The following is a 25411-nucleotide window of genomic DNA, read 5'->3' as shown; positions in this document are numbered from 1 at the left end:
TCTTACCATGAAAGTGGCCTTCCTTAAAGTAGTCATTTCCATTTGGAGAGTAGGGGAATTTGCAGCTCTTGCGGCATATCTCATAAGGGCAAAGTGACCCTAAAGTTATTTCCCAAGTTCATCACAAAGGTTCCCTCTGAATTCCACCTGAATCAGACCATTCATGTGCTAGTGTTTTATCAGGAACCTCATGTTTCCAGAGAGGACAGGAAGCTATATTCCCTGGGCATTCATGGAACTCTGACTTTCTACCTGTACAGGACTAAGCCCTTTAGAAAATCCCTGAGATTGTTCATCTCATTCACTGAGCAGATGAAAGGGAAGCAATTCAATTGCAAAGACTTTTGAAATGGATCTTGTATCCAACTTATGAACAGATGGAAGACTCTTCTCCTCAGCGTGTAAGGTTCCACTCTACTAGAGCACACACTATCTCAGTAGCTTGTCTCCAAAGTATACCTCTAGAGGAAATCTGTAGAGTGGCAACATGGAGCTCATTGCACACCTTTACCAGACACTGTGACTTGGTCCAGGCTTCTTTACTTGATGCATACTTCAGCACCACAGTGCTTCAATCTGTGGTTCAGCATGCGTCCTTCCTCATCAGTGAGTACAGCTTGTGAGTCACTGACGGTAGATACCCATAGGGACTGGCACTCAAAGAAGAAAGTACAGTTACTTACCTTACAGTAACTGGAGTTCTTCAAGATGTCGTTCATAAGGGTATTCACAACCTGCATTCTTCCCCTCTGCCTGGATCCTCCCTTTATTCAAGGTAGAGTAGGAACTGGATATCTGGTCAGTCTGCGCTACCCCTTATGCCCTCAGTTCGGAGCTCGAGGAGGCACAGGATGCAGGCATGGATTAACGGGCACTGCTAATAAAGAATTTCCAGTCTTGGGCGCATGGAGTGCAAGCGTACCTATAGTGACCACACATCTTGAAGAACTCTAGTTATTAAAAGGTAAGTAACTTTCCTTTCTAGCCTGAGTATTTGAGTATGTCTCGGTGTACATTTTCCCTATTGTTAAATGGGTACTAGTTCTCTTGTAGAAGATGCTGTTGCTGTGACACTGCAAAAATGGTGCTTGCTCACGGGTTTAGAGTAACAAAGGAGCCGATGCTCCATGTCCTGCTCAACTGCTGCTGGTTTATCACCTAGGATCCCACCACTGTGGCATCATCAAGCAGCTTTAAAAATACCCTTTCCAGTGAAGCAATGATATAATATCCTGTAGGTCCTGCTGTTCAGATATTCCTGAGGAAGACTAGCATAAATTACCCACAGCATGACAGGGACAGAACACATACAACTTCCATTCATTAGGTTGTCATAGTTCATCTGACTGTCAATGATTTCAGAGATAATGCTCTGTGCAGTCAAAAAAAAAAAAAAAGTCCCAACAGCACACACAGTTACTTTGCATTATTTCCACAGTAAAATGCATGCATATTTTTGTTTTTTCTGGTACGCTGACAGTCTAATAACTATTTAACCACAACAAGTGTCCAGCAATGTGCCAGACTCCCTATAGGCATAAATCAAAAGAGTCGGTCAATTCTATGCCCTACACTTCCCCACATACGTACATACTTACTCTGTAGGAGTGTTCCACATAAATGGGCGTCCTATTGTTGGGAATCAGTTTGACAGCCTCTTTTTCTCTTGCTGTCTGTCAGGTATGCTCACAGACTTTTATTAGAAAATGTCAAAAGGAGCTGGTGCCCTTGGAGAAGAAAATCCGTAGTGAAATCAAAAGGATTTTTTTAAAGTGAGATGTTGCAAATTACATGAATCACTCTGTAAACACCAAGTATGCCAACTCCCTGGGTTCTTTTTGAAACACGGTGATAGGATTATGATATAAGAAAAATACACTTCTTGAATATTAAAGAGGAAATTGTGTCTTTATTTTATCTCAAGACTTCTTCTAGAATTTAATATTACTCATTACTTTCTGGTCTTCCTTATAAAAATAGAGTTCTATGACATTGTTACATATTTTTTCCTTTCAGAAAAATGTTGGAAATTCGCTTTCCCCCCCTTCTATTAAAAGGTCAAATTGTGTAAATTCAATACAAGTTCATTGATTAAAGCCATTTGAGTATGGTTAAAAGCTGACTAGTGATATCAGTTTAAAAGGACCTTGAATAGCATCTTCCATGATTAACAATAATGCAAGATTTTTAGTACTGTAGATTCTGTTGGCAGCTTATTACTTTTAAGGCTACAGCCAAGGACATGCTGGTGTTTCATGGAGGAAAGAATAATTAAATTAATGGAAGTAAATGGTAAAGGGGATATAATGCAACATTGGTTTACCAAAGGTAGATCATGCCAGACTAACCTGATTTCCTTCTTTGAGAAAATAACTGATTTTTTAAAAAAGGTAAGTGCAATAGATCTGATATATTTTAACTTAATTATTAGGAAATGATTAGTTAAATTAGGGGAGATGGGGCTCATTACAAGAATTGTAAGATGAATAAAGAACTGGCTAAAGGGGAGAAAGGCAATGGGTTGTACTGAAAGGTGGATTATCAGACTAGAAGGAGGTTACTAATGGAATTCCTCAAAGGTTGGTCTTCGGACCAATCTTATTCAATGTTTTTGTTAATGGCTTTAGTACAAAGGAATGTGCTAATGAAATTTGGTGATAATACAAAGTTGGGAGTTATCAATGCAGAGGAGGGTCCAAATATTATACAGGAAGATCTAATTTTGGTTGTTGGGTTTAGTGTGCAGGTACTGGGTGGTGTTGGTGGCCTGTGATATACAGACAGTAGGATTAGGTGTTCTGGTGGCTCCTTCTGGCCTTAGACTTCTGTGCCCGAGTAGATTGAATATATATATTCCAATGAATACAAATCTGCATTCAGTTGTTGGTTTCAAATCAGATTATTAGTTCATAAATGGTAATATTTAAAAGACTACGTTTCTAGCCTACAACTGGTATGATTTTTTTATAAAATCTTTTTTTGCAAATATCAAAGTTAAAATAAGTTAAATGTAGAAGGTTGACTTACAGATTATGAGTTTCTACAAAATATGTGCGACGCTCAGAGGACAATGTTAAACAGTTATTATTTACAAAGTGCAAACACTTTGGAGCCATGTAAATGTTGATGTCCCTGCCCCAAACAGTTGACAATATAACTCAGACTTATAAATATGTAATAACAACAGCTAGCTGCTCAAATGCTGAGGCAGGGTGGTCTTGTGTTTAAAGCACAGGGCTGGGAGTCAGAGCTGGATTCTATCCCTGGTTCTGCCACTGACCTCACGGTATGTTGCAGTGCTCAAGATTGGAGGTGGCAATTCCATGGCTCGCCATGACCAGGATAACATTTGTCAGGATGGGGTGCAGCATCTTGACCATCTAGACCTGGGAAAGGCTGATTCTTGCAGCTATTGGTATTCTTGCAGCTAATCTTGAGTATCCCATTGCAGTGAAGACTCTGGAAGGAACCCAAACCTGTGTACGTTCCAGTGACTGGAGGACAGCCTTCCTCAACTGAAGATGGTTGTCCGGTTCTTTGAAAATGTTCCCCCTTCTAGCCATGGTTGCCTTTGTCTTTCTTAAATGTGCATGTGTAACTGGTTCTGCGTCTCTGGATCCAGAGATCATCTGGGGAGGCGTTTGCTTAAGTAAATGAAGTTAAAAAAATTCAAACTTTGGATGCCTACAGTTTGGGTCCTTTCTTCTGGCTATTTTGTCCTTCAGAATTCTGTTTCCTTTGTCATTCCTATGTTTTCCCTGATATTTGAATTGGTCTTGGGTATTATTATTATTATGTATTTTATTTATTATTCTTTATTTTGTATTTGTATCTAGCATCATAGGGATATATTTGATTAAGTGATCTAATTCTGAGACTTCTAGAACACCCTTTTATGAAGAATAACATAAATTGAATCCTATTTCAAAGCTTTCTTCATCTCTGGCCTGCAAGGGCATATAGTCTTGGATTGGCTTTTTCTACAGTTCAGCCATTTGCTCAATCCACTACAGTTAGGGTTTACAGTGGACTCAAAGTGCTCTACTAAAGGCATATAGTGACCTAACTGTCTGTCTAAATGAAGCGGAATGTCATCTCTTCTAATCATATTAGATCTGTTGGTGAACTTCGACCCACTGGACTATAAGAGTATTATTTTGCTTGTTGCTGCCTTTGCTTTTCTAGAGCAATGGTCTCAATCTTTTCAAACTGCTGTTCCCCTTTCAGGAGGCTGATTTGTCTTGCGTACCCCCAAGTTTCACCTTATTTAAAAACTACTTGCTTACAAAATCAGACATAAAAATACAAAAGTGTCAGAGCACCCTCTTACTGAAAAAAGCTTACTTTCTCATTTTTACCATATAATTATAAAATAAAGTGTGACCCCTGGGTTGAGAAACACTGATATAGTATGTACAGCAGTATAAACAAGTCATTGTCTGTATGAAATTTTAGTTTGTACAGCCTTCGCTGGTGCTTTTCATGTAGCCTGTTGTAAAACTAGGCAAATATCTAGATGAGTTGACGTACCCCATTGAAGACCTCTGCATACCCCCAGGGGTACACGTTCCCTTGGTTGAGATCCACTGCTTTAGGGTATTGTGCTCTCATGTACTACGGTCAGGTTTCATCATTTTGCCAGTTTCTTATTGCCCTGTCTTCCCCATCCATGCAATACCATTCCTGAGCTGGTTTCCTCCTTTAAATTTGCTTAAACTTAAAGGTGAAATTTTCCAAAGTGCTCATCATTGGCCTAACTCTGCTCCCATTGAAGTCAATGATATAACTCCTGTTGATTTCAGTGGGAGAACAGTTAGGACAATGCTGACCACTTGTGAAAATCCTACCCAAATTCTCCTCCTCCTGTTTTGTTTCAGTTTTTAAAAGAAAACTCTTCACTACATCATGCTGTGGACTAACCTTCACAGAGTAATGGCATAATTTAATTGGCATTGCCCTGTCCATCCTCTCTTCTTCTCCCTGTGTCTGCTGTTTCTTGTCTTAACCCCTCATCATGTCATGTGCATAAATATCTTGTAAGCTCCTTCAGGAGGGAAGTGTCTTTCATCTGCAGTGGGAAGTGCCTAGCACAGTTACAATAAAAAAATTCAGTAATCACGTCTGACTGGTACTTTCACACAGACTATAATTTAAATACATCTTCCTGGGATTAATATTGAGGTATTTGCCAGAATTCTGATTAAGGCCCATTGCGCTTCTCTCTGCATCTGAACCTTTTTGGTACATACGCCAATTCTTATTGATGTTATATACAAATTTGTTCTGCCTTTTCTTTATTTTCTGGGTTCTTCATCTGTGTATTTCCAGGTTTCGGAGTAGCAGCCGTGTTAGTCTGTATCCGCAAAAAGAAGAACAGGAGGACTTGTGGCACCTTAGAGACTAACAAATTTATTAGAGCATAAGCTTTCGTGGACTACAGCCCACTTCTTCGGATGTATATAGAATGGAACATATATTGAGGAGATATATATACACACATACAGAGAGCATAAACAGGTGGGAGTTGTCACCTGTTTATGTGGTAAGACAACTCCCACCTGTTTATGCTCTCTGTATGTGTGTATATATATCTCCTCAATATATGTTCCATTCTATATACATCCGAAGAAGTGGGCTGTAGTCCACGAAAGCTTATGCTCTAATAAATTTGTTAGTCTCTAAGGTGCCACAAGTCCTCCTGTTCTTCTTTTTGTGTATTTCCAGTTGTCTTAGTGTCACCTCCAAGTGGATATGTATTAATCTTTCATTATTAATCCTAAATAAAACAGAAATTTTATTTTTTTCATTCTTTTTACTTTTGAATCTCTGAGGTAAATTAATTCCACATTTCTTCTGTCACTCTGCCATGGAGTTCGGGTGTAACTCTTGCCTGCCTTTTGTCATTTAAGTGGTGTGTACTGTACTTGAGTTTTGCAAATTTTATTTAATAAATATCTCAAATTCAAGCCTGTCTGACAGATGTTACAGCAAAAGTTTAGGTGCATCTGTAGGTTCTGTCCCAGGGCAGCAGTGCCGTTGCATAAAACAATCAGCTGGAATTGAGCTCAGTTCAATGCTGTTAGAGGCTTACCATTTGTCACTTCCAAATATTATGATTTATTTGCTTGGGTTGCCCCACTGATGTGGAATTCTTTGCTTTCTGAGGTTTGTGGTATTAACTTAAAGTTCTAAAACCACAGCTTAATTTTTTTTTTAATTTGCTATCCTCCTTAACCCACCATATAGTATTTATAATGGTTTTAGGTATGATGCAAGAAGAATTTGTTCAGCAATGCAAAGAAATACTGCACAAGGGTTTAGGATAGTGTATATGTACTGGATGTTGGATGATAACATGAAAGGACTCCATGCTTGTAAATCTAAACTGGCTCTTTATTAAGACAACTATCTACAGAGATGCTGCAGCTAGTATTCTAACCACGTGCACACAGACTGACTTCCTGGTGCCTCCTGCAACTGGTGCTCCCCTCTCCAAGTTTTTTGCTTTGTGAGATTCATGGTGCTGCAATAGGCGCTCCTCCTGATTGTAATGTAGACATATCTTCTGTATTGGGTTACTATCCGGTCTCTGGGGAGGGTGTATTGCATTTACCCAACATTGTCAGGGAGGGATCCCTTCCTATCTGTTTTGCCTTTGCCATCAGTCTCTTGGCTGTCTTTATTGCCAACTCCGTCTTCTCATTCCTTTTTGGGTATCTAGAGGAAGATACGTTGTGCTCAAATTCCCATTTGGCGCTGAATTGTTTGTTTGAATTCTGGTGCAGTGTACTGTCACCTACTGTCTGAGCATAGCATGCCAAGTATGCCATACCTTGCAAGATGCAACTTTAATTTTCTAATCACAGTCCTTACCTGAGTGTCCTCTGGAGAGATCACTTCTCAGAAATTGGAGAAGTCTACTGTTACCATGTGGTTCCTGTCATTAAAAGTGATCAGGTCTGGGCCAGTCTTTTCCCAGGGTTGGGTGGGATTTCATGAAGCTATAGAGTCTCCATCTGTTGCTAGTCACTATACTCTTTGCACACCTCCCACAGTTCCATACTCTGTTGGGCATTCATGCCTGGCCATTAGATACATTCCATGTTTCATCTCATATAAACCTCTGTCCCCAGGTGTGAAGCGTGTATCCATCTCATTATGTCAGCTCTTAACTCTGCTGGATTTACTGCTTTGTCTCCTTTAAACAAAATCCTGTCTTGCATGTACAGCTGATGATTCATGTGGTAGTAGTGGGTAAACTCCTGTGGCATTTGCTCCTTGCAATCTGGCCAACCCTGGAGTATGACCTTGCATTTTTTTGAAACTGCATGTAGTACCCAGCGCTGTTTGGTGCTGTGTTAGAATGCCTGGAGCCTCTCATCTGAGATTTGAAGGTATTCTGATAGACTGTGTGTCCTGTTCCACAGGTATATGTGTTGTAGTCTGGGAAGTATGCCCTGCTAGGCAGTGCTTAATTTGTGCCAGGACTTTCCAGAGCTGAGCCCTGGCACCTCTAGGCTTGGCAGTTCCTAGCCCCAGCACTTTTGGGCTTGCTACATCAGCTATGAATGTAAAAAAATTGCTTGAGCCCTGACACCAAATTGCTTGAGCCCTGGTACCTCTTTCGTTACACTTAGCAGTAGTGCTTAATTGGTATCTGCCACTAGTCGTGACTTGCTTGGTCAGTATCTCATCCTCACATCCTTGCACTAGAGTCTCAGTGACAATAATTTGTAGTCCCTCCAAGTCCCATGCCATTTGCTACAGATAGGAAATGAAGAATACTCTAGCCAGGTGAGAATGTAACTACTTAATCTGTAGTGTTTGGCTAGAACAAAATAGAAATTTAGCAAGGACATAGAGGTATCATAGCTACTCTTATAGAAAGTGCAATAGCTTCTTTAATGACCCCGGGTAGTCAGGTTGTCAGGATGCACTTCATTCTAGGCTAGTAACATAATACTAATTTAAATATTAGAAGATACATGCCAGATTGAAAAGTAAAAAAAATAGGAGCAATTTGTCTAGTTGTGCAGGGTTACCTGATTTTCATCAGACATAATCATCTTATCTAATCAAGCTAGTTGCATTTGGGGATGTTTGTCATTTGCAGATGAATTAATAAAGTTTTATTGAAATCAGATGTTCTGTTTTGATGCATTCCATGTCAGTTCTGCTCTTGAAAAGTTGCCAGAAAAATTTACAACTTTATAGTGAATTGAAAGGTTTCAACAATGCAACTAGCAAATAACATGTTTTTTATTAAAAAAAAATAATTATAAATATCAATAACGTCAGAATGTCTGCCTGTAGATTCATACATTTTTGATTTGCTGTACAGAGCATTAGGAGTGCCAGATCTCATAGAAAACACAGGGGTTTATAGTACAGACTTCGAATGTGGTCTATGTTTCTGCTTAAAAAAAAAAGACAAAAGCAAGCTGTCTCACTTTAATCAGAAAACATTCTTTACAGTGGACATTTTTGAAAAGTGCCTTCAGTTGTTTCTACTAATTGTGCCTCTTTCAAAAGCCAGTATGCTGGGGGGTTTTCATTGTTTTTAAAACTTTGTGTATGGCAAGCACTGCAAAATACATTTCAGAAACCAGGTCCCAGTTAATTCAGAAATGGATTCCATCTGTGTTGACATTGGCTGCACATGTTTACCCGCTCCAGCTGTGTGAAGTAACCAGTGTTCTAAAGGGGTCGAATTCAGACAAGCACCATTTGTGTTTCATTTCCCTTCTTTTTTTCCCCACTTTCTTTTCGAATAACATTTAGACTAAAAACAAGCATTTTCATATCTCTATTGGAATCTCTTATTTATTGCTGAATAAAAGATAGCTTAGAAGCCTTGTGTCTATGCTGCATCAAAATATGCATGACTCTCTAGACCAATATTTCCTAGATGAATTGGTTTAATAATAGGAAGTTCATACATATACATATGATCTCACACACACACTGGGAAAATAGTTTAAGGCTAGACTGGGACATTAAAGTCTGCCTGGGCAAGGGGAGGCATACATCCAAGAGCAGACCAGGGAGCAAACTGACCCTAAGAGTCACAATTCATTACTTAGTTTCGCCCCTTGCTCCAAAGGGAAGTAATCTGCAACTGATATAAACCATAAGGAGATTACTCCCCCCTCTTCCCTGGCTCAGCAGAACAAAGTTCTGTCCACTTGTGTGTAAGGGGGCAATACCAGCCCCACAGAGGCTGCTCTCCACACTGTGCGGTGTCCGGCAATTCAGGTAGCTCATAGCTAGCACCCATTTGCTCTCTTGTGCAAATGCATAGGGCGATGTTATGCAGAAAGAATCAGTAAAATTTAGACATAGCGTGAATTTGAGGACCTGAAGGGAGGGATGATACCCAGGTTACAGACCTCTGTGACAGGTGGGATGGTGGTGTTGTCCCTAGTGATTGGGAGAGGAGGTAGCAGGGAGGACTTGGGAGGGAGAGAAGAGATTAAGAGCTCTGTTTGAGCCACGTTGAGCCTGATTGGCGCTAGATATCTTTAAGGAGATGTCAGGGAGACAGGACAAGATATTTGTTTTGTCAAAAGGAGACAGGTCTGGAATAGAGAGGTAGGTCTGTGAGTTCTGAGCATCTACATGGTAGTTGAATTTGTGTTTGCAGATGAGATTATCCAGAGATAAGGTGTAGAGGGAGAAAAAGATATAACATACCATACAATAAACCTATGGTATTGAAAGGAGGTATAAAAATTCCCTTCAGTGTGAAACTGTAGGATTAAGATCTTACAACAAACATGAGTGAAATCTATAAAATATGGTTGTTTTCCTACTTGTCAAAGAAATATGACAGTAATCTGATATGGTATAAATCATGCAGTACTAAAATTTACCTTGTTACTGTATCAGCCTATCAGCAACTAGTGTTTAAAACTCAAAACAGATTTGTATTTAGAAAGCCAGTATTTTAAAATTTGATCTGGTATGTGAAATATTTTTTATCAGTAAGTGTCGATTTTCTGAACTATTATATTGTCACCTCTCAGAAAGCTCTGCATAAAGTTATTTGGATTAACTCATTCATTCAGAAATGTAATGTAACTGAAGAACTAACTGATCACTGAACTATGAACTACGTGATCCACCAAAGGTCTCTTCCAATCCAGTGAATTTGGTATTAAAATGGTCTGTGCGTTGTTAGTGGAGGGTATATTTATGTCCTTTTACAACATGAACATTTGTGTCTCTGTAGAACAGCACACTGTTAGCATCCTCCGCCCTGATCTTGTACAATTGTCTGCACAGAAGAATCTTTGAATGGAGATTCCATGCAAGGATAGAGTCCAGCTGCATGGATTCCATTGTAGGATCCCAGGTTTACAGTTCTTAAATTAAAAAAAAGGCTTCCTTTCAAGGTGTTAGACTGCAAAACGTTTTTCACCTCTTAATATTTACATAGTAAGAGTATTTTTTAATGTAGTTTCCATCCTTCATCCTAGTTCTGCTACTCTGATGATGCTAAGTAATACTTTAGTCTGCATGTTGTCCTGCTGGAATACACTTGTAGTATTTACAGAGTAAGGTACGACTCGACATGAGCAATGGGGACCGATTTGTGCCCTTTGTGGCTTCAGAACATATCACCAGGATATGGAAGATGGTGTGGCTAAATTCCTTCTGCTGCTTTGTTAATCTCAACCACTAACCTATTATTTTATTATAACTACCCGTGGGGAGCTTGAAACTTGGACCTATTTTCTTTCCAAAAGCTGCTACTCTCCACAACCTCTGTTGTATAAAGAAGCATGACTACTTCACCTTTCCTGAGCGTTGCTTTTATGTATAATTGACATTACAAAAAGTCACAAGAGAATTAGTTGGCATTGCTAACATTGGTAACGTTTCCATAATTAGCAGTAAACATTAGCAGACATCTTCGGTGCATTTTATTGGTCAGTGATCTGTTGGGCTTTTGATCTCATTAATTTCTTTCTTCATTTAGCCACCAGATAATGGGCCTCCACCTCTACCAACATCATCCCTTCCTGAAGGCTACTATGAGGAGGCAGTCCCGCTTAGTCCTGGAAAGGCTCCTGAATATATCACTTCCAGTGAGTAACATTTATCCTGATGCCATCCTAAACAATTGTCAGTTTTAATGACTTCCAGTGCTTTAAAACACGAAGACATAAACAAAAAAGAAAACTTCTCTCTCTTTACATCCTCTGTATTTAAGAATTATATGAAGGGCTCACTAGTGTCCGTACCTATAAGGATAGATTGTGGCTGGTTTATGACAGGGGGATCAGGTAGGCTTGCTGGACCCAACAGCAGTTTCTGATGTGAGTGACCAATACCGCCAGTGTTATCCTGTGACACTATTTCAATATCAATTCGAGTGCTACCTCCTGATTAATCACCAAATTACCTCCTGATTAATCACCAAATTACCGATTACCTCAGCACTCAGGTCTCCCATGATCATATCCAAATACTTACCCAGTCTAATCTAGCTTACATTGTCGTATGATTGGATCACAATGATAGAATGATGGTATGCCTGCCATTGAACAGTTGTGCAGGTTTAGCGAGCTGGCATTTAAGTACTAAAAGATGGAGGGTGTTTTCCCTGTGGGTTGGAGGAGGTAAAAAGGTTTCTTTTGCTGCTCTTATTTATTGTCTGGCAGAGATAATCCATCACTTCTGTATGAATACTTTTCTGCTGGATCATCGTCATTCATGACCCTAAATTTGTTAGACCATTTTTATTGTTGTTTAAATCTAAATGAATGACTAAATAAAATCTGTTCTCCTAAACAATAAAACAAGAGAAACATTATAGCACTAACAAATGATCTGTGTGCCATTTGTACACTGTGGTTTAAAGAGAGTCCTTTGTTTTTCTTGGAGAATGATATGTATGCATTAGCTCTAAACATTTAAAAAACCAAACCAAAGAAAATCTGGCCCTTGTTAATAGGAATAACTTAACCTAGGCAAAAAAATAAGAGTTCCAAAAAATGTAAAATGAATATAGACACGCTCAGCCTCAGCAGTGCTCAGGGACTTTCCACTCCCTGCTTCTCCCCCAGAAATAGTGCAGGGTGGTCCTGCTCACACCCTCTGACCCAGTGAACTGCCAGTTCATGGTTAGCTACTAAATGCAAGAGCCCAGCTCAAGGAGAAAATATTAGCTGCATTTTAAAGTACTGTACAGTAGTTGTTTCAGTGGGGCTATAACCCAGAACATGCTAACCAAATTTCAGACTTATTTTTATTAACCTTCATTACTATCCAGACCTACAGGAACATTTAGGGGAGATGGACCATCCCCCCACCTCCCATAAATCAAAGCTATAACTTTTACAAAAGTTATATGCATAACTAGCGTAACTCATAACCTATATTGTCTCAACTCTGCTGAATTCAATTACCTTTTGTATTTATCATCCACTCTTTTAACCCTTCTAGAAGAATACAAGTACTGTCAACAACTTGTTTATCTGTAGGCTCTCTATGAGCTAAGATCAAGTGTAGGTAGTCTCTTGGTCTATCCAAGGCCGTGATCAAGCGTCTTGATGTTTTTGGTCTTTTGGCCTCGAGATGAAAACCTTGTCTTTGCTTCTGGGACCTTGAAGTGAAAAAAATTCTCTAAGTTAGTGGCTAAATTCACCATAGGCCTTCTTCAGTGCTTGTTACCCATCTACTCTAGCAAAATTCCCATTGAGCTCATTTGTGCTAGCTTGTCTTATGGCTTTGTGAATAATATGAACATAAGTGACTAAAATAAAACCACCAAACTCATTTTACTTGTAATAACTGCAGTCAGGATATGGCGCTGATTTTGAGGTGGATGTGATTGAGAAGACACAGATTCTAAGGGCCCAGACTACAAGAACAGCATCATGAAGTGAAGGGGAAAAAAAGAGAGAATGCTATCTCTAATGGATTAAATAAATGTTCAAACAGATATAACTGTTTATAGTATATGTTTCTTCATACAGTAGAACCTCAGAGTTACAAGGGGATGGAGGTTGTTCATAACGCTGAAATCTTTGTAAACTCTGAACAAAATGTTATGGTGGGTCTTTCAAAAGTTTACAACAGAATACTGACTTAATACAGCTTTGAAGCTACTATGCAGAAGAAAAATGCTGCTTTTAACCATTTTAATTTAAATGAAACAAGCACAGAAACAGTTTCCCTACCTTGTCAAATCTTTTTTTTTAAACTTTTCCATTTTTTTTAGTAGTTTATGTTTAGCACAGTATGTACTGTATTTGGTTTTCTTCTTTTTTCTCTGCTGCTGCCTGATTGCCCACTTCCGGTTCCAAATGAGGTCTGTGGTTGACCGGTCATTTCGTAACTCTGGAGTTCATAACTCCTGAGGTTCTACTGTAATAAGAATATTTTTTTCTACTATAATTAACAGTAAATAGGCTCACATCTTCCATGTTCCTATAAAAAGGTGAAAAATCCACAGGAGTATAGTTTGTGAAAACAAAATGATGGTGATTTCCCTATCTGTGGTCTGTAAATAAATATTTATCTGCAGATAAGAACAAGTCAAAGTGTGCCTCAACTGATGATGACTCTCTTTTCCATCTCCATTTATTGAAAAATACTGCTCCAGAGTGACCTGGTTTAAATTAGCTTCAGGTTAATCCTTTGAATACCTTATTGGGAATAATGTGAAAATGTATTAGGGTATTATTTTCCTTAACAATTTGTACTATTTTTGTACACAGAAAAGTATGTAATTCATAAAACAGAAACTAGAATAACCATCAAGCTCTGCCAAAAAGTGTGTGTGTGTGTGTGTGTAAATAAAACTAGGCTTGGAAGGATTAGGTTTTTACTGGTAAATGTCGGTGAACGTTGATTTCACGTTCATACACAACCGCCCAAAATATTTCCATTGATAACAATCAAAATTTACAGCTAGTCAAGTAAGAAAAATGCTACTTGAGAACTTATTAAAGTTTGATTTAAGGATATTAAATTTGTAAATTTTGACATGTTATGTTGACAATTTGTGCTTTGACAGTTATAAAGCATTAATTTTTTGAATCCCAGGGTCCACTATAATTAAATTAGTGTCTAACTCCCCTGTTGTCTGAACCTCCCATAATTTTCCACAACCATGAAAATTTAAAATCAATAAAAATTGAAAAAATTGCTTTGAAATAAACATTGATATTATCTGTTGAAATTATATATTAAAAAAATTGAATTCTGCCTATACAGTACCTATTAGAATGTACTGCCTCAAATGTATGCCATTGCCCTCTACTGCACAGAGCCTGGACTCAAAAGTTCGTGGGAGCTACTGGATGCTCTACACTTTTGAAAGTCAGACCACTTAGTTTAGGAACCTAAATGAGGATTTAGGAGCCTAACTTTAAACACCTTTTAAAAATAATCTTGATCATTGTGTGTGTTCCGCTAGTATGAAATTTTGAGGTCTCGCGGAAGGTCAATTCCCTGTAGGTTATAGAGACATTAATCTCTGGTTAGTGAGTGTGGATAGGCTTGAACCCCTTCCCTTCACCCTGTGTTGCTGGGGAAAAGGAGCAATCTCTCTTTTCCTTGATACCCATCAACCTTAATGTATTGTGAGTTGCCATTCTCGACTACCCTGTCCTCCCACAGTGTCCTGTCTTCTGCAGAGGGGGTGGGGAAGGTCTCACTACTCCCCCTTCCCCTAACTTTTTAAAAAATCTTTCCCATGAAGATCACCAATGTACACCTCTGCTGTAGCTCATTGCGTTGGCAAGCAGTTGAACTCACAACTTGTTTGTCAGTTTCCCTGTTGTTGCCATCAGGTTTCTGAATTGCTGCAGTGGTACTGTGTCTTTCACATTCAGGTCATACTTGGAAGGTTCTCTTTGCAACAGCAAGGACTAGAAACTTTTTTTTTTTAAAGGAAAGCTTAAATCTGCAGGTTTATGGTAGAAGTCTATAAAATCATGAATGGCGTGGAGAAAGTGCATAAGGAAGTACAGAGGAGGTGTGGTGAGGAAGGACAAGGGTTTACAGTGCTAAGATTATATGGTTACTCAGTATTGATAATTGCCCTTGTTTGTACCATGATGGCAACAGTGGTTGGGGTAGTAGGGAGCCAGGTGAATAAGTATTTTATGCAGGGATAAATGACCCAGCCTATGCTTTAACTCCCAAAGGGAGAACTCTGTGCCAAAACAGATGTGCCAAAATAAGATGTCTAATAAAATATGACTTGGTCTATAATTCTATTTTGTTAATAATGTGTATATATATATATACATTCCAAATCAAAAAGAAGAACAGGAGGACTTGTGGCACCTTAGAGACTAACAAATTTATTAGAGCATAAGCTTTCGTGGACTATAGCCCACTTCTTCGGATGCATATGATATGCATCCGAAGAAGTGGGCTATAGTCCACGAAAGCTTATGCTCTAATAAATTTGTTAGTCTCTAAGGTGCCACAAGTCCTCCTGTTCTTCTTTTTGCGGATACAGACTAACACGGCTGCTACTCTGAAACATTCCAAATCAAGACTTTTTAAATTGTTGGATGCAGAGTGCATGATGGTGGTATGTGTCTGTGTGTATGGATACTTGAAATGCAAAACTGAACCTTTAAATTGGGAGTCTCCACCGGCACCTCCATAATTGGGATATTAATAACCTTGATGAAAGTATGTGGGTGTTGTGAAGAGAAGTGCAGTGGTTAAGCAAATGACCTTGCTGAAAAGAAGTGAAGGAAACAAGATATTTGCTTGGGGCTTGAGGTAAAAAGAAACCAATTCTTCATAATACAGTAAGGAGATGACTGATAACAATGGTATTTGGTAGGTGGAACATTCTTTCGTGGAATATGAGAAAGTTAAAACATCCCATAAAATGGAAATGATTTATTAAAATACAGCGAAGACAGATACAATATTGCCTTTTGCCTCCTCAGCGTCAGATACACTAAAAATGCAGATTGGAAAGGTATTATGCTAGGCTCTCATCTGATAAGAAGTAGTTGTTGTTCTGTTCACATAACACTCTACTTCTTCAAGGTGTGTCCGTAATACAGCAGAAGAGTCTTAAATGTGGCCTAATGAAAGCAATATTGGAAGTGTGTAGCTTCTATATGCTCTCTTATTTGGATCTGATCTTTAACAAAAAGCCTTGTCAGTTCATTTTGGAGATAGAAATGGATGCACGCCTGTGACGAAGTGGGAATGTTCTTGATGTGGTATTTGAATGCTGAGTGCGGAATATTGACCTAGGAAGGTTGCAGGGGAGTTTTGCTGGGGCTGCCTGCAATGGGGAAGGGAGCATACCTGATCATGTAACATGAGAACCCAGGACGGGGATTGGAGGCCAGGTAACACTTCTGCCCGGGAAACTGGACAAAGGACACAAAGGCTGGGGGAGGAGCCGGGAAAAGGCCAGAAAGGAGGGGGCTGAAGGGAGTGTTCAGGTTTGGAGCTGGCTGGAAGATGGAGAGTGGTGACCCGATGGGGCTTGGGCTTCCCGACGGGGCTGTGGCCTCCCTGGGGCCTCCAGATGGACCTAACTAAAGGGGGAGGGGGCTGTTGTCGGTACTGGCAAAACCTGTTTTGGACTGTGTTCCTGTCATCTAAACAAACCTTCTGTTCAACTGGCTGGCTGAGAGTGACGGTGAATCGCAGGAAGCCGGCGGGTGCAGGGCCTGGTCTCCCCCATGCTTTGTGACAACATCATCAGGAATGGGGTCCCGTCTTCTCACTTTATTTAAATGCTATAATGGTTTTTTACCTTTTCTGCTCTCCACCACTGCTGGCCACCCCTCTGGGAGTTTTCAGATTCAAAGGGAGTCTGGTGGCAGAGAATAGAGCAGTCAGGAAGAATGGAGCTGCCTTTCAAGGAGGATTGTTAACAGAGGGATGGGCTAGGGTTCTGGATATAACTCTAGGGCAAGGGGATAGGCAGGCCTCCCTGAAAATGCTGATTTAACTACTGAATTCTGCATTTTCATGTTTAGTATAATTTCACCACTTTAACTCTTCTGTCTCTGCAGGTAACATGTGGGTGTTCTTTTGTATGTCTGAGTTTGATCAATAACCTCCTAGGCATTTTCTAATTTAGTAGTGTAAACTTTCATAGAGCTTCCTGAATAACCCCTCCAGAAGGGTGTTTTTGTTTAGGCTCTTTTCAGGGAGGTAATTAGAAGAGATGGAGATCTCACATATTATTTTACATGATTATGAGAAAATGAACAGTCTTTAATATAAAACCATTTTCTAGTTTGCCAGTTTAAATTAAATAATAGATACTCCCTAACCTTTCCCACCCTTCCCTTTTATTTCATTTATTATTTTTTTTAAACAATAAAAACCTTGTAGTGTTTCTTAACTTTGGATTCCTTTTTAGCTCTTAGCCGTTGCCTTGCATTGGCTTAGTGCTGTGCCCTATCATTCCACAGCTTAGGAAGGATTGTGCCTTCTGGAGCTTCTAGGCATACCAGCTGACAGAAAGGTCCTCATTTAGTAGGGGGAACAGATTTAGTAGAGAACTAACTCCTGGCTCTTGATAACAAACGAAGCCCACTTAAATCAAAAAGAGTCTTGCCATTCGGCCCAAAGCATGTGGACTAAGGAACGTAAGGAGAGAGTTTCTTCAGAATGCTTTCAACATTAGCAGAGGCACTGATGCAATCAACAGCACCGTCTATGTTAGCATTAATTGCCTCATGGTTTGTAACTTGTTGCTGTTATAATTTTATGACATTTTGTACAGACGTATTTTTCTACTGTATACAATGTAAATTACTTGAACATACAGAAATACTTGATTCCTTGTGAGCTCTGTCATACTCCATGTTTATTTCTCTACATGCTATGTCCTGAATATTTACATTTCTTTCTTTCTTTCTTTCCATGCAGACATTGTCACCAAGAGTTTAGTATTGCATTAAGGAATGGGGAAAGATTATAATCGCTTCCTCTAGAAAAGCTGCAAAAAGGGGAAAAATGAAATTGCAAGTAGCACTTTCAAAATAAGTAGTGTCTAAATGCTAAGCATTAATTCCCAAGTTACAGTTTTAGTTAAAATTCCTGGGGTATAATTATGGCTCTATAGTTAAATCTAATGATGATGCACTTCTCATTTTTATAGCATCTCATACTCAATAAACTTAATGTATTGATATTACTGAGGATTGAAAAATATATTGTTTTTGGTTTGTCTTTAGAATAAAAGGTAGTACTTAAAATAGATCCCATTACAGTTGTTCAGTTTTATAGGTGTCAAGTATCAGAGGGGTAGCCGTGTTAGTCTGAATCTGTAAAAAGCAACAGAGGGTCCTGTGGCACCTTTGAGACTAACAGAAGTATAGGGAGCATAAGCTTTCGTGGGTAAGAACCTCACTTCTTCAGATGCAAGTCAAGTTTTATAGGTGTATTTCATGGTTGATGGTTTTAACTGGGCACTTTCATACTTTCCTTAAAGATTATGACTCAGATGCTATGAGCAGCTCTTACGAATCTTATGATGAAGAGGAGGAAGATGGAAAAGGAAAAAAAATGAGACATCAATGGCCTTCTGAGGAGGCTTCTATGGACCTCGTAAAAGATGCCAAAATCTGTGCCTTCCTCTTGAGAAAGAAGCGATTTGGACAATGGACCAAACTACTGTGTGTTATCAAAGAAAACAAACTACTGGTAATTATTATTTTATTTCCTTTGGCTAGATTTTGTTTGTCATTTAAAGATGTGATTATTTTTAAAGGAAAATGGCTTATTGTAAATATATTGTAAATAGCAATCAAGTTTAGTATTGCTGTCAGAGAGTGTCGTCATGAATAAGAACCCAAGACCAGGGGCCCCATATCGATCGATTGATTGCTTTTTTTAAAGCCACTTAGAACGTGGAACCTTCAGAGTGAAACCTACACCCTAGAAAATTCTCTGATGCAGAGAACATAGCCTGAAGCCTATTTCTGTCTAATATATTTCATCCCTGAAACCTTGTAAACCCAACCCTTATGGAAGCAAAAATCCCACTAGATTCTGTGAGAGTTTTCCCTATATAAGAGCTGTTGGATCAGACCCTTAGAGAGAAACAAGTCCCTTGGCAGCATATGTTATTGTAATGTATATACTTAAAACTAAACCTTCGCCATCTGTTCTGCTGTAATTACAGATGCAATATTCACATAACTCACAGCTGCATCATAGAAAGGAAAGATGGAAGTGATTTAAATGTCTTTGTGTGTTCATTCTCTAGAACTCTATTATGTTTCTTTCATATAGTGATCACCAGTTGCAGGTCCATGACTTAGTAAACTTCCTGCTGCAAGACTTGTTTCTGTTTAGTGAAAAAAGGTTTATCTTATGAGTAGGGCCGACCCTAGGGGGATGCGTGGCCCGGGACATAGGCGCCGAGTTTCTATCTGCCAGGAGTGCTCCCCCTGGCTCTGGTAGGCCCTGCCCCCACTCCACCACTTCCCCCAGTGCCCACCTCTTCCCGCCCCGCCTCTTCCCCACCCAGTTCCACCCCCTCCCCTGAGTGTGCTGCATCCTCGCTCCTCCCTCCACAGCGCCTATAGATGAAACAGATGATCGGTGGTAGGCACTGGGAGAGAGGGGGAGGCGCTGATCGGCAGGGCCCGCCAGTGGGCGGGAGGCACTCCTCGCCCTCCCCCACCTCACCTTCCCGCCCACCTCCTCACCAAGCACAGGGCCCAAGGCAGTTGCCCCAATTCACCATACCCTAGGGACGGCTCTGCTTATGAGAGGGTTTCATTTCTACACCCTAAATCACGTGTGGTCTGTTTACTCTCTTCCTGTGTGGCGCCAACAAAGTTGCAATTAGCAGATGAGCTTATGATGGTTGTATCCCAACTTAAAAATTTGGTAGCAGCTGGAAAGGGATATTCCACAAAGGGGGGACCCTCAATTTAGCAACTCATTTTCCCTGGTTGGTCCTCATGGCCCAGATTTGTCAATGTTCGGAGTATGCTGCAAATTTCATCTTCTACTTTGGCTGAAGGGGGAATGGACAGATTTTGGGACATAGATGGTAAGAGAAGAGGTTGCTGTAAATATGGTGGGAAATTGTTATTAAATGGACAGTTCAATTTATGTTTTAAGGATATTATTTTTGCATTGTATATATTTTAATTGTCAAAAAAAGTTTGACTCTGATTTCATTCACCCTTATATTGGTGTAAATCCATTGGATTCACTGTTGTTAGTCCAGATTTATGCCAACATACACAAGATTGGAATCAGACTTTTGGAATGAAGGATAGAAGCTTAAAATCAAAATAGAGAGAGAGAGAAAGAGAAATTAAAAAGGCACATTATATTTCTTCTACAATTAAGTTTATTTATTTATTTAAAATCCTGGTGGTACTCTTTTTCGTTTAACCACATGTTCCTTTAACCACTTGTGTGGTCTAAGAAATTGTTATTTTTCTCCCCAGGGTTTTTTCTTCCAGTAATACTGTAATGAGGATTAAGAAAATAAAAATCATAACAGGAGTTGAATGAGCAATTTAAACAAGATTAGTTTACTATTGGAAGAAAGACCTAGAAGACTTAACCTATGAGTTATGCAGAAAGTAATACAAATATATATGTGTTTAGGGATTAGTTATTCCCTATATTATAAATGCAGCATTCAAATGAGACCAAAATGTGATATTTTAGATCAGAACCAGACATTCAATATAAATAATTTGGCCAGTAATTGCTTTCTATACAGCCTCATTTGGCGCTATTTGTTATGTAAATGTGTGTTTTTAGTAAACTTCTTATATATACTCTGAAAAATAAAATCTAGAAATATATATTAAGATGTGCCACAGAAATGCTTCTTAAACTGCTAAAAGGTGATGGTGGCTTTTCATGCTCATATAACTTAAGCATGATTTTTTTTATAAAACAAATTTCCTCAAAAAATTATTTATCACTCAGCTGAGACTAGACCAAAGACATTTTAGTCTGAAAGGAAAACAATTAGAAAATTGTGAGCAGTTACAAAGATTGGTTTTAAATGATTCCCTTCTCAGCCTTGATTGTAGTGTTTGTAATATCCTGTTAACAATTGCTATATGTTCCTGAATCTTAGCACATGAAGTGGGTAAGGCAAGACTTTAAAATAAGGGGTCTCAGATCCATGTATAAAAATGCATGTGCATTTGTTAGTCTACCTTTGTGTTCAGTTATCCTTACTACATATGCAGATCGGTCTTTTTTAATATCCAAATAGCTATTGTACATGCGCATGAAAATGTAGATGGGGTAAAAAGGCCAATTTGCACATGTAGTTAAGGTAACTGGACATGGAAATACAGGCACACAACGCTATGATCGTGACTTGTTTTTATTTTAAATCTGTTAATTCTGTGTATGACATCTAAATAAAACTGATCTGCACTGAAAGATTGAAAGAACTGAAGGATGGAAGCTCAGAATGGGCATTAGATGAGCCATCAGATGAGTCACGCTGTGTGAAGCCTTTCACCTTTAGGTCACAGCTTCAACTCTGGGCCAGATCTAGCATCTGAAGGGGCTTCACTAACGTTTGTCACAGTTGAGGGGGAGAAAAGTTCATATCAGTCTTAGCAGAGAGGGCAAAGAGTAAACCAACATGGAGACTGAACTTATCTCTTATCCAGTTCAGGTTTGAGGCTTATTGGTAGATAAAAGAAGCCTGCGATGGTATTCCCCATGCTGTACCTATTCTATGATTAAACAGCCTCCAGTAATGTCAGTCTGGCAGCCATTTCACTATAGGAAAGGGGGTGATAGAAATGGATGCCAAGTTAGCATTGATTAACTTCGGTGTGTGGTAAGGGGATGAGTGAGAAAAGCTAAAACAGTGAAGTACTGCCATACAATAAGGGCTTTCACCAAAAGTGCATGAAATTAAGTTTTAACCTAATAACATACTTCATTTTTATTTAGTGTTATAAAAGTTCCAAGGATCAGCAACCTCAGATGGAACTGCTGTTGAATGACTGCAGTATCACATACATTCCCAAAGACAGTAAAAAGAAGAAGCATGAGCTGAAAATCACTCACCAAGGAACAGATGCTCTGGTTCTAGCAGTACAGAGCAAAGAGCAAGCGGAACAGTGGTTGAAGGTACTGGATGGTTTCTGACCAGTCACATATCTAAAAACATTTCTGGTAATAAAACATTGCGTTCGTTACTCAGTATCAATTGCTATTAAAAGGTGAGATATGAAAATGTGACTGTTTTTTAAATTAATGTTTTAGGTAGTTGGGTGTATTTTTCTTATTCAGAGGAATGGCCCCATATATCCAGCCCTTGAGCTCTTTCGCCTGCCACTGACAACATCCTTTCACTTTTTGCCTTGTATGATGACACTTCTTCCTGAATAGGAATGGCTGTGTTTACTGAATTCCTCTGGTCACGTGAAATATCAGGCAGCCCCTTTCAAGTGTACAATTTTATGAGAAACCAGATTTTGAATCCGTGGAGAGCAAGTCATAAGACCTGCTTTGTGCCACTAAAGTCTCTGAAACAAATCAGTATTTATTAAAATGCCACATGATGCTAAATATTGAGACGGGAGAAGGACGTTTTCCCCGGTAACTTCAAAATACTGAAATTAGTTTTGGTATTGATTAAAAAAAATACAAGCAAAAGACAGTAGGTTTTAGGTTTGGGTTTTTTTGGGGGGTTTTTTAGAATTAATTAACAAGTAACTAGTGATTTGCTTTCCAACAGCCACCCCCTTCTCCCTGTTTAAAAAACTAACAAATCTGTTATGAAAATGTTTGCTTCTCTTCAAATGTAGAATTTCTCTCCAAAATGATAGTATAATATTTACTCCTGAAACAGCAACAACACTGTTATCTTGTGATGAATCAAAGCCAGAAATGGTTGTTTTATGCCAATAAAAAGCCAATCCTCACCTTCTTTCAAATGAATACCATGCTTTGCATCATCATATATGCTCCCTCTTAAGCCTGTGCAGTGGGAACTCTTGCTTCAAAGGCAGTTGGCTCCACAGGGCCTAGCATTACCATTGGTGTTTCAAAAATAATAAATTGTAACCAAGGCAGAAAAGAGAGGGAAACAATACCAGTAAAGCGTGTGTTAGCTTTCTAGAACACACACAAAAAATGGGGGGAATGGTTTCTGTAAATTGTGTGTAATGCAAAATAGATGATGATCTAGATTGGTTAAAGGTTTTATTGGTATTCCTTTGGCGTGACCTGCATAACTTACAAGAATTCATGGTTTTGCCATTCATGAGTGAAGCAGCTACTCCAAATTCATACCAGTAAATTTCTGTGTCCACCCAGCCATATTTACGTTCTTGGGCCCTTGATCCTGAGAGAGCTTATGTGCCTGAGTAACTATGTGTGTGAGTTATTGCACAGAGTTCATATGCAGAATCATATGGGTGCCATGTATGTTGTGGATGGGAATTGCAGAGATTAGTACACATTGTTCACTTATCTTCTTAACATCCTGGTTTATGGACGAAATTCTTTGTGCCCATAGGTGAAAATGTTTTCTACCAAACCTAGGAAAAAGTGGCGGAGGAATTAGAGAGCACGATGTAGCAAAAGAATGAGGAAGGTACATAAGGGGAGGAGGGAGATGGAAGGGGAGCAGATGACTCTTCAGGAAAAAGATTAATCCTGAGCTATGATAGGAAAGAGAAAAAGAGGGATGAAAGCAGAAGGGGAAAGAATATATAACAAATCGAGAGACACAGTAAGAAGTAGCACTTTAAAATGTATTAAAGAAAAAGATAATTGGCAATATGTTACTGTAAGTACATTACTCAGGCACAGCTGTAGTAGTACTGTCAATTGCAGGGAACATGTGTTTTGTGCATGCAGAAGTGCAGGTATGTTTCAGTCTGTCTAGAAGGTTTAGTCCAGTTTTCAAGTCCTGTTCTAGCAGCGTGTCAGGTGTTGCAGTTTGTCCTGGAAATGCAGTCTTCTGAGAAACAGGATTTTGCCATTTTTCACTCTGTTCTGTTCAATGTCTAGAAATGTGGAAGTCCCCAGTGCACGTACTGCAGTTTCAGATCCTAACCAGATTACTAGTATTTATGTTGGACTTTGCAGTTCTCAGATGTGAAGGTCAGTGAGGTAGTGTGGGAAACTTAAGCTATAGTGGCTTTTTAAAAAAACTTTTAATCCAGCAATTTAAGAGCATCTAGAAGTCTGAATACATAAGAATCCACCCAACATTCTCTATGCTTTGCTCTGATGTAACCATATATGGTACTTATTTTCTTAAGAATAAATTGTATGTTTCTAAACACGGTTTGATTAAACACGTAAGAATTTCCTGATGGCATGTGGGCTTCCTATGGAAAGAGAAGAAGTGAAGAGCAGTTTCAGAGGCATGACTGCATGATGACTTGCTGAATGGAAAATTAATCTGTAATTCTCTATACCACCAGATTAGCCTTTGTTCTGCGCTTTAATAGCTCAGGCAGAGGCCGCCCTATGCAAAATTTCAGTGTGCCACCTTCCTCCTAATTGCTTAGAAGTTTGTGGCAGGGATCCACCCCCCAGGAGCCATGGACCTGCTCCCTATCTTCCCCCCACACGTCTTCCCTGATGTTCTTCACCCCCTGGGCCAGAGACCCACTCCCCATCCGCCTCCTGTAATGCTTCCTCAGCCTCCTCCATCCCTCCCGGGCCAGGGACTCCTGACCCACACTTCAGTTCTTTTCCAAGAGCCACACAACTCAACCCAGGCCCCCCTGCACTTCTCACCCCAAAGCCTGCACCCCTGCCTGGTCCCCAGCAAGCCCCAGGCCACTCATACCATTCTAGATGAGCTCTTCAGTCAGGCTTGTAGTACAGGGCCATCGCAGTGTGAGTCCAGATTAGCAGCCAGGGCAGGTGCTGAGAGCTGCCCAGGCACCAGGGTCTGCAGAGGTTGGGCGCTGAGCAGCAGATGTGGGCTGGGTGCTGACGTGGAGCCAGGCAAGTCACTGCTTTGGGCAGTGCTGCCAGGAGTAGTTCAGAGCCACTCAGTGCCTGAGTTGCATCTGCAGCCACAATCATACCTGCACTAGAGGTGGGGAGCGGCTAGGGATGAGAGCATTTCCTCAGCAGCCCGACTGGGGTCCGCTTCCTGCCCCTAGGAGCCCCAACTGGCAGCCCCGCCAGCCTCATCACCTGCCACCACTCCTGGAAGGAACCAGGGGAGGTCCTGAAATCGGCCATCCTAGCAACTGCCTATCTTGCCTGTGTCTAGAGCAGACTCTGATCTCAGGATTTGATATTTGGATTTTCATAGAAAGTAACAATGATCTCTTATAGGCTATTTATAACACCAGTACTTTTTAAAAGTAGCACTGAATAAGTGTCCTGTTAATTCATTTAACATTTCATAAACACTGATTGGAATCTGTCCTGCATGCGCATATGTCAACTGATTAGAATGAAATGGCATTAGTCTGTC

At 39.7% G+C, this 25411-nt stretch overlaps 1 protein-coding gene across 5 annotated transcripts in view; it reads left to right on the top strand.

The window, feature by feature from the left end:
* The window catches only part of AFAP1 (actin filament associated protein 1), a 175006-nt gene that overhangs the window by 93137 nt on the left and 56458 nt on the right, over positions 1-25411 (top strand). For all 5 annotated transcript variants that reach the window (XM_005300759.5, XM_005300755.5, XM_065597100.1 and 2 more), the window contains 3 exons: positions 10982-11090; positions 18446-18657; positions 21910-22089. In XM_005300759.5, the coding sequence (XP_005300816.2) occupies positions 10982-11090; positions 18446-18657; positions 21910-22089 (501 nt within the window). The remainder of the gene's footprint in view (positions 1-10981; positions 11091-18445; positions 18658-21909; positions 22090-25411) is intronic.

This window comes from Chrysemys picta, chromosome 5 (genome assembly GCF_011386835.1).
Source record: "Chrysemys picta bellii isolate R12L10 chromosome 5, ASM1138683v2, whole genome shotgun sequence".
NCBI classification, from domain to species: domain Eukaryota; kingdom Metazoa; phylum Chordata; order Testudines; family Emydidae; genus Chrysemys; species Chrysemys picta.
This window is presented reverse-complemented; position numbering and strand designations above follow the sequence as displayed.